The 18,548-nt window shown below is 37.6% G+C and overlaps 1 protein-coding gene across 5 annotated transcripts in view; it reads left to right on the plus strand.

Annotated features, from left to right (window-relative positions):
* MICAL3 (microtubule associated monooxygenase, calponin and LIM domain containing 3) overlaps nt 1-18,548 on the plus strand; it is a 162,705-nt gene that overhangs the window by 45,265 nt on the left and 98,892 nt on the right. For all 5 annotated transcript variants that reach the window (XM_062009811.1, XM_062009781.1, XM_062009786.1 and 2 more), the window contains exons 2-8: nt 6,082-6,457; nt 13,371-13,578; nt 15,119-15,235; nt 15,932-16,033; nt 16,586-16,741; nt 17,273-17,373; nt 18,016-18,273. In XM_062009811.1, the coding sequence (XP_061865795.1) occupies nt 6,194-6,457; nt 13,371-13,578; nt 15,119-15,235; nt 15,932-16,033; nt 16,586-16,741; nt 17,273-17,373; nt 18,016-18,273 (1,206 nt within the window). In that variant the 5' untranslated portion in view covers nt 6,082-6,193. The remainder of the gene's footprint in view (nt 1-6,081; nt 6,458-13,370; nt 13,579-15,118; nt 15,236-15,931; nt 16,034-16,585; nt 16,742-17,272; nt 17,374-18,015; nt 18,274-18,548) is intronic.

Consider the following 18,548-nt stretch of genomic DNA (forward strand, 5'->3'; position numbering starts at 1 on the left):
AGAATTTATGAAATTTCTTTATTTAAAAATATATATAGACTCAATTTGTTTTCTCACTGTGTCATGGAGTGGCCTGGGATAGTCACAGTGCTAGGAGAACCTGAAGACCTCGGAGGACTTGGCTCACTGGGCTGCAGTGTGTTTGTAGCTATCAATCTTTCTTCTGCTCAAAATTTCTATTTGGGTCAGAACAATGTTCTTGTTCTCTAATCTTCACTAAAGCTTTTCAAAAAACATCCTTTTCTTGTGGCATGGCGTGTTGACTCAGATAAAGCAATCCATGTCCTGTGTGATGTGAAAAGCTGGTGTGTCATGTTGTGCGAAGGTGACTGATTTGTTTTACTCCCATTTGAAGAAATAGTTTTGTGACAGTGTTGTTCCAGTATTTTCTTAGAAGCTTTCTTTTTCTTTTTAATTTTTTTTGTAAGAGCTTTCATCAGGTTATTGAATAGGGTTTGAAGAATTCTGGGGAAGTCCAGCTTGTAAAACTGTGTGGGAATTAACTTTAGGATATGTTTCTATATTGAAAAGTAACATCAGGAATAACTTCAAAGCACTTCAAATGAGAGAGTGGCATTCAATCTCCTTCCCCTGTTAAGTGGTGAAGAAAGAAACCTCTATATACTTCAGCCTGGTAGTGAAGTCACTTTCCCCTAGAGTGACATGATTGGACACTTTAGAAGTGGGATATGTGTCGAGGAAATACCCACAGTCTGACTGCCTACAGGTGTGAGATGTCGTCTTTATGGGAAATGCTTGTAGATGAGGACTCCTTACATTGAAACAGCTGAATTTGTATGTTGAGGACCTGTGTTTCTGCAGGAGGGTTTGTGAGAGATAGATGGATAAAGGGGTTAGACTAGATGGTTTCTAAAGGTTCCTTCCAACCCCTACCATTCTACAATTCTATGATTTAATCACCCAGAGAACAAATGGAGCCTTTGCTCTTGTATGTCATTGGGGTTTGGGAGGTGTGTAAAGGGAAGTGTTGTTGATATGACCTGCTGCATTAATGAGAAGTCTGTTGTGAGAGTTTTGATTAGAGTGAGATGTAATACTTTTAACCGTTGGAGTAACAGCACATTTACTTCTTTAAGCAATATATATTTTTTTAATGTACATGTAGAGTACCATTTGGTTCTTCATAGCACAGTGGCAGTCTGAAAATGTAAAGCATGCCCCCAACTTTCTAAACATGCAGCTAGTAAGTTGGTACTAGGTGAGAAGGAATCACTGCGTTGGCACTATTTGCCCGATGTGAAGATTTGTGCTGTGGGGAATCTCCCTAGTATGTGGCTGTGACAGGCATCTAAGCTATCAGTTCTGCTTGAAGCTTGTCCAGATGGCCTATGATTCCCTTACCATATTACAAGGGGACAGCTACTTCTTCCTTGGTATAATTTCCTCTTTTTTTCTTTCAAAGAGGAAAGATGATCTGTTTCTTGGTCTCTTTCTTTGTGTTGTGTTCATTCAGTGTGGGGTCTCTGCTGTGATTAGAGAATCATGTAAGACAGATCAGTGGAATAGTATATTTGTTGAATTCTTATAGATAAAAGGTTTTATTTTGTAGGTCTAATGTTTTTAATAATGATATTATGACACTTATGATTCAGTACCTTGATATGAATTTTGGAACCAAATAATCTGTAACTACTTCTGTATTTGTATGTTCACATATTCTTCGATATAACTTGCATTTTTTTTTCCAAATCATTACTGGAGCGAATTTTTCTTGATGTAAGAATTCTATGAACTGTTTGTATATGTGCTTTGATTTTCTCCTTAAGAACAGGTTCTTGTATTTGCAACCAAGTTCATGTTTAATCTCTCTTTTTCCCACTTTTGTCCTAGCTTGGGAGGAAGAGTATACAGGAATGAGTTTGAGACCCAGAACAGTCACTCTGATATGACAGTCAGATGCCCACCAAATCAAATTTGCTAAGTGTATTAAAACACAAATAACTTTTTACCAGCATGTTTTGCTTGAGTGTTGAATTTTATGAATGGGAGCAGATCTAAATACCATCTTAAAACATACTGTGGACAGTGCTGACATTCCTTTTTTCCATGTGATATAAAAGGGAAGCTGCAAACAATGGCAACCACGCCTTTGTCCTCCTGCTTTCCCGTTCTTTGCATAACATGGAGCTAAAGTATTTGCTAGTTTTGACTGTAGCTTTTCTTGTCAAAATTGTCCCCTTTTTGCCATCTGTTCCTCAGTCTTACCACTGCCCTAAAGCTGCACTTTCTGATGCCAGCGATCATGTAGAAAGTCATGAACATATTGTAGCAAAGGTCCATTTCTTTAATTTTAGCAAAAAATAAAATTAAAAAATCCTGGAAATTAAACCAGAGCTTTTTCATTTGTTGGAATAAAGACTTTTTTTCGTGTGGCTTCCTAAAGAAGGGAGATTTATGGGATTGAGCTGTTTGACCATCTGCTTTTCAGTTCATTCTTAATATCTTTTGAACAATTTCATCCAGATTTGACAGGGAATAAAAGTCTCAAAGGTAATTGGTTTCCTGCAAGAAAACTGGAGACTGGATGGAGGAGAGAGACAAAAATAGGTGTCCCCACTGTCTGCAACATAAGCTTAACAATAATCTGTACTTAGGCTTTCTCTAGCCAAGTTGCAAGTGTGTACTGGCTGCCTAGGTACTGCAGTAATCTCAGAGTTTCCAGAGCGTGTTACTGAGTCTTTCTTAGGCAGAAGCTGAGGGGCCATGAAAGGGAGACAAGAGCATAGGGAATGTTGCTGGGGAACTGGAAATTTTAAGGGAAGGAGTGAGATCAATGGAAATTGGGGCTACTGGAGCTATCAGTAGTTTCACGATTGACAGTCCAACTTGCTTTCAGGTTCCATACAGTACTACTGCAGTTTGTTGGTCTCTGACTTCTCAGAGATTTGTCTGTCAAATGTGCATCTGTGGTGTTTGCCTGGTTGTGAGATAACCAAATGTAAGAGAGCATTTACATTGTGCTTAGAGAAATTTAGCATTCTGAAGTGCAGCTGAGCAGTTACTTTGGCAAGTGTTATATTCACTCAAAATGCTGTTTTAAGCTACACAGAACAAGCTGTGAATTTAGATGGAGTTAACTCAATAGTTTCTGCTGGAAAACGATGGAGAAGAATGCAGGAAAACACATTCCTGTAATATTTTATTTTTCCAGCCTCAAGTCATTAGTTCAATGAGCACTTTTAACAAAATCAGGAAGGAAAATGTAGAGCTGGTGATTCCTATAATGGGACTTTATTTGCCTGGAATATAGGAGCCCTGCGTTTGCAACACTTTCTGCAGAAACTTGAATTTTTACAACCAAATGCATTATATACATAATACATATCATTTGCAAAATCTTTTGCTATTACTTGGCTTTTGGCAGAACTGGGGCCTTGTACTTCCTTTTTCATATATGCATTTGGTAAAATATTCCCATCTCTACATCTGTGGTGGTTGTGGGAAGGAACCACAATTCATTGCCCATGTCTCTGCTTTTCATTGGTTTCTTTTGTCCAGGACAAGCTCTGGAGATCTGAGCGTACTTGCAGTCATGAGTCAGTGACAACCTCATGCTATTATTGTAAATAGCAACATGAACACTGTTCTTGCATGCGTTTTTTCATGGGCTTTGTCTTTTTCTCCCAGCACTCCAGCCAAGGAATTTACAGAGCTTCTGAGTCAGCAATCAGCTGCCTCGAGACAAAACATGCAGGATACTGTAGACTCGCAGAATAGCGAACAAGGCATACAAATACCCTGGAAACCTGGCAAATATTTCTTGCCTGCCCTTGCTTTCCTCCTGTAATTTCCATGTTCTCTGATGTGTTGCTCACAAGTTCCAAGGGCTCTGGGTGTTTACATCAGGGGTGCAGAGTTCTGGGGAGTGACTTCTTGTGGTGACTGAAGCCTCTGTATTTGGCCTGTGGGCATAACTGACTTCACAGCCTGCATGAAATGGGATGTTGGCACAACTGCTATGTTAATGTGCTGCTTGAGGTGAACTGTGTAGAATGATCTGCTTTTGCAGGTTTGTCTCCTGGCTTGGCAAACCTTGAACATGAAGCAGTAAGTTCCTAGAATAAACGTAGGTTGGATTTAAACTTTGAAGTTTCTCTGAGCAGTGCAGAACCAGTGTAGTTTCCAGTTTCCTTTGGTGAAAAAGCAAGAGTAGAAGTGAAACCAATATCCTTACATCTGGATGTATCAGTAATGGACAGTAGACTACAGACTTAAATTGCTCCTCTGTTTAAGTCATATGACTTCTGTTACTTTTTCTTAGAAGCTGAAGCTCTGGTGTAAAGTGAGTGTCTGAGTGGTAGAGTGGGGTGCAAGAGGTGGGGGAAACATAACACAAAATATTATTCAGCTTGTGATGGTGTGCTGATTAATGAGACATCTGACTTTAGACTGTAGGTATTTTATTGTATTACAGAGACACATTGAAATTACTCCTTCAGTGTAAGCTGATTTGTTGGAACTCTTTATCGTGTTCTTTTTGAGAACAGAAGAGGAGATATAGACTTAAAGCATAGTGTCTTAAACCTCGGCAGTAGTGCAGTCATTATCCTGAGGTGCAAGCCTGGAGCATGTTTCCAGCTTTGCAACAATGATGTTAAGTTTAAAAATAAAGTGGTTAGTTCCCTTCTGCTTAGTGAGCAGTACTGATATGGACATGGCATCACTATCAGCCAGTTAGAAAAACAACTTCGTTGAGTACTGAGTTCTCTAAGACAATTGTCCTAATAAAGTCAGAATCACATTCTCTGGTATAACCCATTGTTGTACGGTGGCTTCTGTAGGAAATTTTATCTTTAATAACAACCATTTTCTGGCTGTCTGTAAGGACTTCCAGGTCTCCTTTGCTATGTGTAAACATGAACAGTAAATACTATGTTATGGTGAGATGCAGGAGTGCCCAAATAAACTGTTGCAGAGCTGTCATTCGGGAGAGGAAGAGCCATGAGCTGTAATGTTTGACTTGGCTTCCTGTCATCTGGAGGCAGGAAAAGAGCTGGTGAAAATCTAAAATGTTTTATCCGACTCCACATATTTCCTTTTTTACCTTAATACCCTTTACAAAAAAAACAAAGGACAAAAAGCACCTGAGAAATGCTTTCACATTCTACGTATGTTCCCATGCTTCCCTCCTATCTGAAGACAAACAGAACTATTCTTTCTTAGAGACCAATCTATTATATGTATGTACTTGTATATCAAAGTTGAAAACCACAGAATAGAGAAACTATGAGAGTCCCGCATCAGCCACATTTCACTCTTAACACTGCTTACTTACTGATAGGAATATATGTGTAGACTTTAGGTAAGGCAAATGTTTGTAGTGCTTGATGCAAAAGATACATGGGTTTTTTTCAGTCATTATACCTTTTCTTAAGTATTTGATTGCTGTTAACAGATTCAACTTCTAAGATTGCAATAGCTGTCACTGGATTTGTTATGTTGCTACAAAAGCACTGTTTGCAAGGACTCTGACAGAGATACCAACTTGTGCTATGCCATTCTCTTCCTCTTTTCTGTTTTATCATGAGCAAAGCTACATGTCGTTTTAGAATGAAGGCACCAAAACTTACTTTACTGGTGGAATACCAACTCCTAAAGCACTTAGTGATGGTAATGTTTTTAAGAAAAGCATGTAACCGTTACTGTGGTGTTACCACAGTAATCTAGTTATCACAGTGACTGTTACATTAGTATGTCTGTGTCTTTTGTTTTAAAACCTCTACCTGCTTCCAAACATCACACAACAACTGCAGTTTACTTGTAACTTCTCTGCTGTTCATGTGAAATAAGCTCTGATTAAAATTTTCCAAGGACTGGCTTGGGTTATTTTGTGATTTAACAGAGATGAGATAACCCACTGTCTGCAGTGGGACTCAATGATCTTTGGAAGACTTCTCTTCAATCAGCTTGGGCAGGAATCCTCAGGATGCTGATCAGTTAGGACTGATGTATTATCAGTTTTTGAGAATCTGGGCTCCCCATTCTGCAGGCTTTGACCAAATTTTGGAGAGATGAAAAAAGAGCAATCTCAGTCACTTTTTTTTTCTTTTTATTTTATAGGTTAATAATGCTTGTAAGCCAGAGGTGAAAGTGGCTCAGCAGAGCAACATCAGGAAGTCTGGCAGACTGGAAGAGAACAGCTGCCCCTGTGGGCAGCTGCGAAGTCTGAAGCATGGAGGAAAGTAAGAATGAGAAGGTGAACCAGGCTCATGTTCTCTTCGACAGATTTATGCAGGCTTCAACCTGCAAGGGGACTCTCAAGGCTTTCCAAGAGCTCTGTGACTACCTAGAATTAAAGCCCAAGGACTATCGTTCTTTCTATCACAAACTCAAGTCCAAGCTCAATTACTGGAAAGCCAAAGCCTTATGGGCCAAATTGGATAAGAGAGGCAGCCATAAGGATTATAAGAAGGGGAAAGCATGCGCCAACACGAAGGTAAGAGATTTATTCACAGTGATCAAGACAACTATTCCTAAGTTTGTCTCTGGAATATACAATAAAAATGTGTATATGTATGTAGAAATATGTTTGCCTAGTGTCTGTATATGTCCAGGGAAGATTCAGGAATGTTCTCATACCTACTATTTATAATACAGTGACAATGTGTTAGCATTTGATTTGCAATCAAAATTTGCCTTTGCTACTACCAAATTTGACCACTCACCTGAATTAGGGAAAGCTAAAGGGAAATCCTTGGGAATGAGTAGAGAATTTTGTAATTTATTCAGGAGAAGCTGCCTACAAATTTCTATGTTTTACACTTTTGTGGCATCATTTCTGTGGATGGCTTGCTTAGACAATCTTAATTGATAAACCTTTAATTTTTGTAGCTTTTTTTTTTTTTAACATTTCTTACAAGACAATAATGAGGGCACAAAATTTGGTGTTGATGTCTAGATACAAAATATGGATGTTTGGAAATTTCTGATTTTAACTTGAAAATTCTCATACCTGTCAAGAAAAGTGAGCTTTCCTGGCAAATTGGCAAAAGATTCTATTTAGAAAATAATCGCTCGCATTCTGTATTCAGAGAAGAAAAAGAAAAATCTGTGGAAGCTCATAGCAAATCATTTCAAAATGCTGGTATGTGTGGTATTTACTGGAGGAATTCCTGCTTTTACACACCCCCCCACTATTTTTTTTGACCTGAATTATTGTCAGCTGATATTTCTGTTCTGCACTCTCTTTGAACTGTACAGAATGAGCTAATTTATATGTTTTGTTGTTACTGAAAGCAATTCTTGATATCATTCATGAAAACGTGAATGGAATAGGTTATTTTTGCAAATAATCATTCACTCTTTTTGAAAAAGGAAAATAGTGTGGGATGTGGTACCATTGGATCAGGATTCAGTCTTCCTTATTTGAGGACAATAAATGCCACTTCTCTTGAGTATTTGAATATTCACCTTTTGAAAGAAGGATATCTTAGAGGAGTCAATGAAAATACTTCACTAGAAAACTGAAGGGTGAGAAATATTCTATTTAGGATATGTCAGTCATTTCCAATCTGTGGACTGCAAGTTTGATTCCCAACTAGATATTAGAAAATTATGTTCATTTCTTGATTGTTTATTGTGTTCCACTTTCCAGGGCCATTTTCATATGGATAGTGGTATTTATAACTTATTACTACAATAACACTTGGAAAAATTACTAATGGAACAAAGTATATTTGTCCTGGCTCCTGCTTTCCTCAAAGTTTATGATTGCTACACCAGATGGTAGATAACATATAGATGAACTTGGAAAGCAATAAAAAATTCAGCAGTGTTGGTAATCATGGTAGGCAGTTGCTTCAACACCCTAAACGTCCAACCACTGTTAAGGTTTACATTTTTCAGGCAGCATAAGAAAGGAAGGTCTTACAGGAAGATAAATGTTGCAATTCTTTTGTATATTTATGAATAAACCTTCCAAGTACTATTAACATCATGGAGAAAAAAAAAATCAAAATTGTTTTTCTGAAAACTTTACTGTACTTTGAATTCATTGGATTTAGGAAATGCTCTTATTTTGAATAAAACATGATGAGTAGAAATGAAATAAGGTGCTAAAGGCTGTGAAATAAAAACAGGATTCTTATATTTTGATGAGAAAGAGATTGAGGAGGCTGTGGAAGAATGTAGAGGTATTTTATCTCATTTGAAGTAGTAGGATAAAAATGATTTTTGCATCTATGGTCTGCCTATATTTTAGTGGACAAGACTATCTCTTAACATTAAAGAAAAGGTTACTTTGTTGATGTGCAACATGAAAGACAAGATTTAGTGCAACAAGTGTATGACTTGGATAGTGCTTGATTATGAGGACATAAAAAAAAGCAAGGATAAAAATTGAGACTGACATCCAGCTATGAAAGACATTCAGAAAACTGACCATGACACTTACCTAGAAAGGAATTGGTGAGATGAGTTTAGAAGGATGCTAAAGCTATGTTTTATTGTGTTGGGCTTGAACTGACAAGTGTGCAGCTCTGAGAAGATGCCAGAAAGGTAGACATTTTAGCCTGGACAAAAAGTAGTCAACTCTGACTTAGAAAAGTTCTGTGAATCTACAGCACTGACAAGCTGTTTGATCCAATGCTTGTGAATGAGGGAATGCAAAGGCAGACTGTAGAGGATGATAATGAAGAGATTATGGGCAAGGCCTTGTGAGAAGTTGTCAGTGAGAGAAGTGAAGGAAGTTCTTCCAATACTGCTCTGAAAGAATAGCTGGAGACAGAGAAGTACTGAGTCTTAAAAAAAATCAGAAAAGGGCACACTTTGAAGAAATATATGTAGCCAAGTGTCTATAAAACATCTCTTCAAGTGCAGTTGAAAAGTGAGTAAAAGGAGTAAAGCATACTGGGAGTGATATTTGACTAAAGAGTTCTCTAGAGATTTTGTGTAGTCCAAAAACTTAGCCTTTTTGGTGCACCAAAGGCAAGCTAGTGAAAGTGAATTGGAGAAAGGAGATCAAGAGAGTAAATATAGAAGTGACATGTGGTGATCATGGAGATGAGATGGTGGTAAGATAAACAAACTGACTTGTGTGATCACCTGTGACTCTTCCTCATTTAATGAGGGAGAAACCTCAGAACTTGCAGAATTCACACTTGTTGATGTGAGGGACAGGAGTGGGAGGAGGGGGGAATGACTGCAATAAACATGTCAGTGATCACACTGGTCTCTACTAGAGGAATGGGAGGACTTACTTCATAGCTGCTCTCCTGTGTGAATGATGAGGAGAGGAGAGTAAAGGAAAAGAGGAAGGAAGGTGGAGGCAAGTCAGACGGTAATTTGCCAGACTTTCTAAGAAGCTGTTGGTAGGATGCTGTATGGAAACACAAGTTAAAAGGGTAGACAGAAGGGTGGATGGTGAATAAATTGAAGGTAGCATCTTCCTCTGCCACAACCCAGAAATACATAGGACTGTGGATTTGGAATTCATGCCATTTTAAGTAGTGAGATTAGTAGCAGAGAGAAAATTATATTTAGTTATTTTTTATTGTTGTTAGTATGTCTTGAACTATATATATATCTGTGATGGTAAATGATTTTTGCATGCCTTTACCTATAAACTTTTAATGTAATGATAAGTAATGAAATTTTTAATGTAATGATAAGTATATTAATTATTTTTATATTTGTCATATATGTTCTTGTTGTTTCCTATCCTAATAGTATCTGCCAGTAAGTGTTTATGTGCTGTTCCTAAGAGAACATCATAACAATTCAAAGTAGAGGCTTTTAGAGAGCTAAATCATATTTGATATGATGATACTATCTCACTTAGTTTTATATTCCTGATGTTTAATGTAACTCGCAAGCCAACAGAAATTTAAGCGAACATGTGGAGAAGATAGAATTTAAAATAAAGATAAGGATTTTACCCATGGTATCAGATGATGAGTCAGTCCCTTCTTTAGAAAGCTCGGCCTTTGTACTCTTGAACATGTACCAGTTTTGAAGTTCTTATCCTCTGTAGCATGACTCTTACTTGCTCATTTAAACATTGGTCAGGGATGAAGTGCCAAGACGAGTTGGGCAGTTACTGCATCACATGGCCAAGGCCCATGTTAGCCAGAATTCACATAATCTGCGTTCATGAAATGGACGTGATGAGTTGATTAAATGTAAATAGTTACAAATGGTGCTCTCTCTCTATTGGTTATACAGAGAATACAGGATTTCAGTTTGCATTTACTGTTCCATTACCATGGTGTTGTTACAGAAAACTTAATCCAATCTGTCTGAAAGATCTTGACCAAGAAGTGTTTCTGAGGGATAAGACAGCTTTAGCACATGGAGTTGCAGCAGTTGCTTGGAGTCGTTGAGGGGAAGGGGAACAAGGAACAATGGTAGCTTGCCTTTATTTACTTGGTTGTACTTGACATCTCATGTAGTTACTGCTGCCAGTGAGAAAATAAGAAGGTAGGCTTCTATGAGAGATCTGAAACTGGAAGAAACATTAGAAGTGAAAAAGGGAGCAGAATATTTTCTTCTGTTTTTAATTGTCCTTAAAGCTTGCTGTGTTTTCTAACAACATAATGTAATATTTTTGTGATGATAGAAAAATAAGGCATCTTTGACCATGAATTATTTCACTGTCACATGTTTTATATCCAGAACATTTAAATGTAACCTAGATGTTGTTAACCATATCCTTGTTTGGGGGCAAGGGGGAAGGTTGTAGAGAAAAAACAGTTTTTACATTTCTGTGACAAAATTACAGGCAATTTGATTACAATAATTCGATTACCCAGGCTGGAGTTTGAATAACTTGATTCTAGTACAATTCCTTTGCTGTTGTGTACTTCATCATAACTATTTTAAATGGAGAAAGTTATCAAAGAATCAAAATCACCCAACTCAGTGAGGTATTGTTGCTTATTGAATCCAGTCTCTTTGAACATTGTAGCTGTCAGACAAGCAAAATTATTGCCTGGATAAATATTATACACTCTCATAATTTTCTGAGAAGTTTAAAAAAAGAAAGACTAAGTGATGTTTGAGAGTTGTGCTTGCCTGCAAAGAAAACAATATTAAATTGCAAGAATGTATTACATCCTAATTGATTATACCTTTTAATAAATTACAAGTCGGGCACCTGTTCAATATATAAGTCTATTTAGGAATTTCATAGCTCAGTATTTGGGCTTGACTTTTCTCCCATCTGCCTTCAGGTTCCTGAAGTCAGGAAAAAAACACTGCTGTTATTCTTGTCTTCCCTTTCCTCTAGACTTGGATCTCTGCCCTCAGATTTATATGACTTCTTATCGTATACAGTAGTTTTACTTTGAATTTACATGTCACTTGTTGTTGTCACTTCTATAACTTCTACAGCTTTATTCATCATTCAGGATTTATATTTGCATTTTCACATGATTTGTAGAATTTATGCTGCAGGAAATAACTGGCAAAAATGTGTTAACCTGTAAAAATTGGCCTATTGGGGCAACCAAGAACAAAGATCCTTGCTTTGAGATAGTGTCCTGTTTTCAGTTGGGATAATTTTCTTCCTAGTAGCTGCTACAGGACTGTCTTTTGGGTAGTGTGAGAATAGTGTTAACACACTGATATTTTGGTTGCTGCTAACTAGCACTTACCTTGAGTTCAGGATTTTTCAATTTCTCTGTGAGGGAGGAGATGTACAAGAAGCTAGGAAGGAGCATGACCAGGACAGCTGGCCCAAACCAGCCAAAGGGCTATTGCATACCATAGAATGTCATGCCCAATGTATAAACTGGGGGTGTTAGTGCATAGGTGTGGATTGCTGCTTCAGCATCAGTCAGCAGGTTCTGATAAACTGCTTTGGATGTCACTTGATTTTTTTTCCTTGGGTTTTATTTCTCATTCTTTTCATTACAGTATTTTTCATTGCAATTATAATAATCTAAAATTATTATAACTTGTTTAATTTTAGTTATTAAACTGTTCTTATATTAATCCATGAGTTTTACTTTTTTTTTTTCCTAATTTCTCCTCACCATTGCACTGGGCAGGGAAGGGAAGGAGTGAGTGAGTGAGTGAGTGGCTGCATGGTGCTTAGTTGCTGTCTGGAGTTAAACTACAACAGATAGAGTGTTTATCAGAAGATTGGGTTCCAGTTAAGTTTTGGCATACTTAAAAAATTCTCAAAGATCTTTGTTGTCAAGCCACAAGGGTATGTAAGGATCTGGAAAATGCTCACATGGCATCATCAGTCACCTCTGTTGCAAAGTCTTTATTCTGTAGGTCTGAATATACTCAATAGAAATCAAAGTGCAAAAATGATATGACAAAATGGACTACGTACTGTATGCCTGTGAATGCACGTATGCGTGCTGGCATTCTTTGTGGACCTCAGTTTCGATGAGTAAAAAGTGTCAACTGATTATCTTGGCATTTTAATCTTAAAAAAAATGAACTTGCAACTTCCAATTGTAGATATGCGAGTAATTTGCATTCTCAAGTTGTTTATTAGTGTCTGATAGTGTTTGTCAGTATAATAGAAAAAGATAAGAGAAGATGAAAGACCATTGATATGACAAAGGTTAGGCTGGAGAACATGTATTTTGATAAAAGTTGCCTAGTCACACAAAATTTCTGTTTACATTATGTTTACATCCTTGAAACGTCCTTTGCTGCAATAGTAGAAACACTGTCAGAGGCTTACGTTAGAGAACTCTACCTTGAATTACCTTCTGTGCTACTCTAAGTGATGATGTTTATAAAAACATGAGCATCTCATGTATTCATCTGCCGTAACCATTGTTGTGTTACTGACAATCAGAACATTTTAGCGTTACTGAAGATTTTCTCAAGAAAGGCCAACTCAGGTTTTGGAGGACAAGAAGAAAACTTGTCATGATTGATTGATTGAAAATTGAATGGATAGAATGGAGGAGAAGCCTTCAGACATATTGCAGTTCTCCAGGTGCTTATATAGCTTGGAGAGTACACCTTGGTAGCTCTTTTTAAAACAAGGATTGCAAGCAGGTGGTCTAATATAATTCTATACTTGACTGCTTCTCCAAACTTTTTTCACTGTTCTGTGATATGCTTTATTTTCAGGTTGCAGTTACTGCTTTAATGTGTCAGTGGCAGAATGTGACAGACAACAACAGAAAGACTGATCTGCAATTTCAGGTTATGTTGCAGACAAAGAGCACATTCCTAAGAGCTGTGGGATGCTTGGAGGTTGCGGTTAAAAATCAGAGAATCACAGAATCTTAAGGGTTGGAAGGGACCTCGAAAGATCATCTAGTCCAAACCACTGCCAGAGCAGGGCCACCTAGAGTAGGTTACACAGGGACTCATCCGGGTGGAAAACACTTTACTTTCTCCTAGGACTGTAAAGTTACACTGTGCTGGTTGTTTTTCAGTGTCTGATAATTGGGGCTGGACCCTGTGGCCTTCGAACAGCCATCGACCTGTCGTTCCTGGGAGCCAAGGTGGTGGTCATAGAAAAGAGGGATGCCTTTTCCCGCAACAATGTGCTGCATTTGTGGCCGTTCACTATACATGACTTGAGGGGTCTTGGCGCCAAGAAGTTTTATGGCAAATTCTGTGCAGGATCCATAGACCATATCAGTAAGTATGGCTTCTGCTGGACACAGCAACACTTATTCTCCACAGGGAAAAAGTGGGTGAGGACATGGGGGAACTCAGTAATTCAACCTACACCAATCACTGCTCTCAAGTCCTTATGGTACAGTTCAGCCTCAGCTTTCCATAGCACATTTTGGACTAGACCTAGATATGAAAGAAATACACTGCTATGAGATTATCACACATGCAATGTATATAATCTCTTACACCTATTACTTTCTGAGACGTATCTTTTTCCTATACTAAAAAGTATATTTAAGGTTCAAAACTTTTTTTTTTAATGAATAATTTTCCTATTTTTGCTGTTATATTCCTGCAGCTGCCACATTATTCTGTTTCCTTTGAGCATTTTAAGGGATTTGTAAATGAGAAAAATTATTGAATGGTTTTGGAACATTCTTCTGAATGTTTATCTGGAAAAAGAAGGAACAATTTTGGCTTTGTTAATTTTTGGAAGAGTGATGGTATTTTCAGGATATTTTCAAGAACAGTCTCAGCCTATGAATAAGTTTTGATTAAATAGGAGTTTGCATATGAAAATTGAAAATAGTATTGACGAATCTCAAACTTGGAGAAATCAGTCTCTTTTGAAAGCTGAATGCTTTGGTGAAGCAAGAGTTATTATTTTTCTGAGGGGGTTTGTTTTGTTTCACACACCTCTGATCCCCCCATCAAATTTACTGGACATTGTACAGCCACGTTTTGCTGACCAGTCTGTGTTCTCCACTGGGCATAAGGGGGAAGTATAAAGTGGCACAAACATAGCAGATAAGATTTGGCTTCCTGTACAAAGCAAAAACTGCACCTTTTTTTTTTTTTTGGCAATGAATGGTAAAACTGGAAGATCTTTGGAACTTCATTCTTGCAGATTACTTTTTCCTTTCCTGTTTCTTGTAATTTTTGTTCTTCTTGTACTATTTGTTTTGTCTTTTTTGTGTCTTATTTTTATTTCAGTATCTGAAATATAACAGTAAGGTGTCTTCCTTCCAATTAATCAAATTTGTACACTGTCACTTTCATGCCTACTACATTAATTGAAGAGGAAAGGAATGGTGAGGAACTTACTACGCCCTCACCAACCCAAAGGTTTTAGGATAAATGTGCAGTTCAGTGTTACAGTTTGGCTAATCAAATACCTACTTGCCATCTGTGACAAAACAGCTGTCCTGCTTGTGCTCTCTTCTCTCTTTCTCCTGCAGTGCATGTTCTGATTGTTAACCAGATTTGGGGACTGAAACATTAAAAAATTGTTGTTTGATTTTGTTTAATTCTTGGAAAAGGGATGAGTTATCAGCTATATAGAACCTTCTTGGCATGCCATGATATTACATCGTGATATGTCATGGCATGCCAAGATATTTAATTCAGCGCTGCCTGGATGAAGTGCTGGGAACACAGTAGTTAAAAAGGAAGTAGCATCTGACCTTTAAATCTATTTATCAGTAACATCAAATAGAGATGCATGGACACTTGTGCTCTTTTCTTTTACTTTTAATTCTTTATCATCCCTTTTTTTTTGTAGGTATCCGTCAGCTCCAGCTTATCCTTTTGAAGGTTGCCTTGATCTTGGGAATAGAGATCCATGTCAATGTGGAATTTCAAGGTCTTGTTTACCCTCCCGAGGACCAGGAGAATGAAAGTAAGTAACATTGAAATGGGTAGTAGAAAAAGAAGAAGTAATGGCAGGATACACAGACTCCTACTCCTTAACCCTGCTTATGGCTCAAAGCCCTTTCCTCATGCTCCATTATTAAGAGTAATTGTTAATACACTTTTGCTTGAATTTTTAGTAGGATTTATTTTTTGTAGTGACAAATGCAAATTAATTACTATATGAAAAAAAATTACCTGAAGTACTACACATAAATAGACCAAGACACAGTAGATTGTAATTACTTGTTAAATATTTAAGCCTGTTACACTTACAAGATACCGTTTTAAAACAACTCCTTTCCTTGCATTCACTGGGGATGTTTATTATCAGTGAATGATCCTTGTTATGCTTTTTGTATCTTTGTGTAACCTGTTCTCTCATCCCTGTGGGAGATGGTGGCTTACTTGTTTTTTGGCATCTTAATAATTGAACAGATAGTAGAGAAGCTATAAAGGTTGTAGTGATCCTTAAAGGTAATAGTCAGGAGATTTCTACCAGAGCTGTCTGCCTCTGATTCACACAGAGTAGCTCTGTGAGTCAGCAATAGCCCTGTCAACAATATAGCTGTCCTGCATTGTGTCTTTACTGTCCATGTGAGGAAGAGGTTAAGAGGTGGTTTTATGTATTTGTTTCTGTTATGAGCTCAGTTTATTCTGTCATTAACTTGAAGTATATCAACAGGAATAGGTTGGCGTGCATTGGTTCACCCAAAAACACATCCAGTATCTGAGTATGAGTTTGAAGTAATCATTGGAGGGGATGGCAGGAGGAACACCTTAGAAGGTAATGATGTGTCTATAATTCACTTTCAAATAAAACTTATTCTAAATTAGATAGAACAAAAGTAACCTTTAACATCCCAATCTAGTTTAACTAGTGAAAGGGAGGTTAAAAGTCAATGTAAAAAGCCATTTGTATCAGACACATGGATTGTCTTCTCCCTCTTCTTCTTCACTAGCAAAGGAATTGGATATTTTGTTCCACATAATTTTTCCTGGGGACTTTTTGTAGTTGAGTAGCATTGTAGCTTTTGCTTTGGGGAGTGAGAATTTAAATGTTAAGTATTACTCTGTGTAGTAGAGAATTCTGCCTTAATATTTTTTATGTAAGTTACAATTTTTGGAAAAGAGGTGAAAAAGAGAGAGGATCTTTTTCCCTAAACAGGAGCTTCTGTTTTTTCTGATGAAGCAATTGTTGCTTTCTCAGCGGAGGAGTTTGTAATTCATCAGATTGATTCTCCTTTTTTATTTTGTGAGGGCACCTGTCTATGGCATGCTGAGCCTTCTCTGAAGGTGAGATTTATTTTTCAGCCTTACTACTTTATCTTTCCTATAGGGTTTCGCCGAAAAGAGTTCCGTGGTAAACTAGCAATTGCTATCACAGCAAACTTCATCAATCGCAACACCACAGCTGAAGCCAAAGTAGAAGAGATCAGTGGTGTGGCCTTCATATTCAACCAGAAGTTCTTCCAGGAACTACGAGAAGCCACAGGTTTGCCAGCAATTGCCAGATACCATGGGAAAACTGTTTGTCTTTATTATTACAATTTTGTAAGCCTGGGTATCATCTTTAATCAATAAATGAACATCTTGTGCTACGAAGTCAGTCCTTGTTGTCTTTGAAATCTGACTTCCCCATTTTTACAGCTGTTCTATACAGCTATACAAAGCAGATCTGTATCATTCAGATGATGTCATTTCTGGTCAGAAGTGGAGAACTTATTTCCCTGATGGTTTTCAGGAAATCTGAGCCCTAAATACAAATCCTGAGTTCAACTTCTTGCACTCCACATCTGTATTGCAAACCTTAGAGTGATAATGAAAGTATTTTTAGAGGTAGCTATATGCAGGTAAAATTTGCTGGTTTTGGTTTTGTTGAAGATCTAGATTTTAAAGTAATCAAAAGCGTAGGAGAAAGATGCTTGGCATTCTCTCTCATTTCAATTTACTTTCTTCTGATAGAGCTCTTGTTTTGCACGTAATGTGTGACTTGTTCCTTCACTACCATGTCTTCTGTCACAAGGTATTGATTTGGAGAACATTGTCTACTACAAAGATGATACACACTACTTTGTCATGACAGCCAAAAAACAGAGCTTGCTGGAAAAAGGAGTGATACGGCATGTGGGTATTAACGTTTCATATATTGTCTATAAACTAAGATTTTTGGGACAGTTTGCTTTCAGGTATGCTGAAAGAAGGGAAGCATGCTCTTCCTCTGTGTTTTTGAGCCACTTGATGATCTCTAAAGGTCCCTTCCAACCCTACCATTCTATGGTTCTATGATCAGAAGTGTTACAAGACTTGTTCTCTCCAAATTTGTATCCCTTTGTAGATATGGGACTTTTGTTCACGTTAAGATAAAATATGCTCAAAGAACTTTTGAAAACTTAGTTGAGCTCAGAAAGTATTGTAAATTTACCTATATCTTACTATGACAGAAGCTCAAAGTAGTTTGGCCACAAATGAATGAATAAGGATTGGAGTCTTATGCCTTTTGTCTGAAGTGTGTGAAGAGAAATGCTCGGAAGTTTCTTCACCCTTTCACAGTCACTAATAAGACTGATTACTGTTGGCAATAAAAGATTTCCAAATTTTCTCTTAGAAGCATAAAAACATAGAGAAATGAAATAAATTAGAAGACAAACCTGTATCAGTGGGTTTGTAGCAGTTTTAATCTTCTTGTTTTCTATACCAGTCTTAAAATAAACTTAGTTTCTTTTGGCTGATTTGACTGTTTCACTTACACTTTTTTCTTTTTGACAGGATTATGCTGACACAGAGTTACTACTCTCACGGGAGAATGTGGACCAGGAGGCTCTACTAAACTATGCCAGAGAAGCAGCTGACTTCTCCACTAATCAGCAGCTGCCATCACTGGATTTTGCCATCAATCACTACGGCCAGCCAGATGTGGCTATGTTTGACTTCACGTGCATGTACGCGTCAGAGAACGCAGCCCTGGTGCGAGAGCAGAATGGCCACCAGTTACTTGTGGCACTGGTGGGGGACAGCCTTTTAGAGGTTTGTATTTTTAAACTTAACATGTGAACAGTGAATTGAAGCATATGCAGAAGCCACTGCACCCATCACTGAAATACCTGCTGACTATTAGAGAGTTACTCTAAGGAAAGTGGGAGATTTGTAGGAAGGGTAGGAGTGTTGGGAAAACAAGAGTATTTAGGATAGTAATGATCTTGCTTAAAAAATGAGTGCAGAGATTTTTCTGAAGTTCTGTCTGTTCCATCTGCTTCTTATTGGAACGATTAGACTCTACAGAACCTATTGTAGGCCTGTTA

This window comes from Colius striatus, chromosome 1 (genome assembly GCF_028858725.1).
Source record: "Colius striatus isolate bColStr4 chromosome 1, bColStr4.1.hap1, whole genome shotgun sequence".
Classification (NCBI taxonomy): Eukaryota; Metazoa; Chordata; class Aves; order Coliiformes; family Coliidae; genus Colius; species Colius striatus.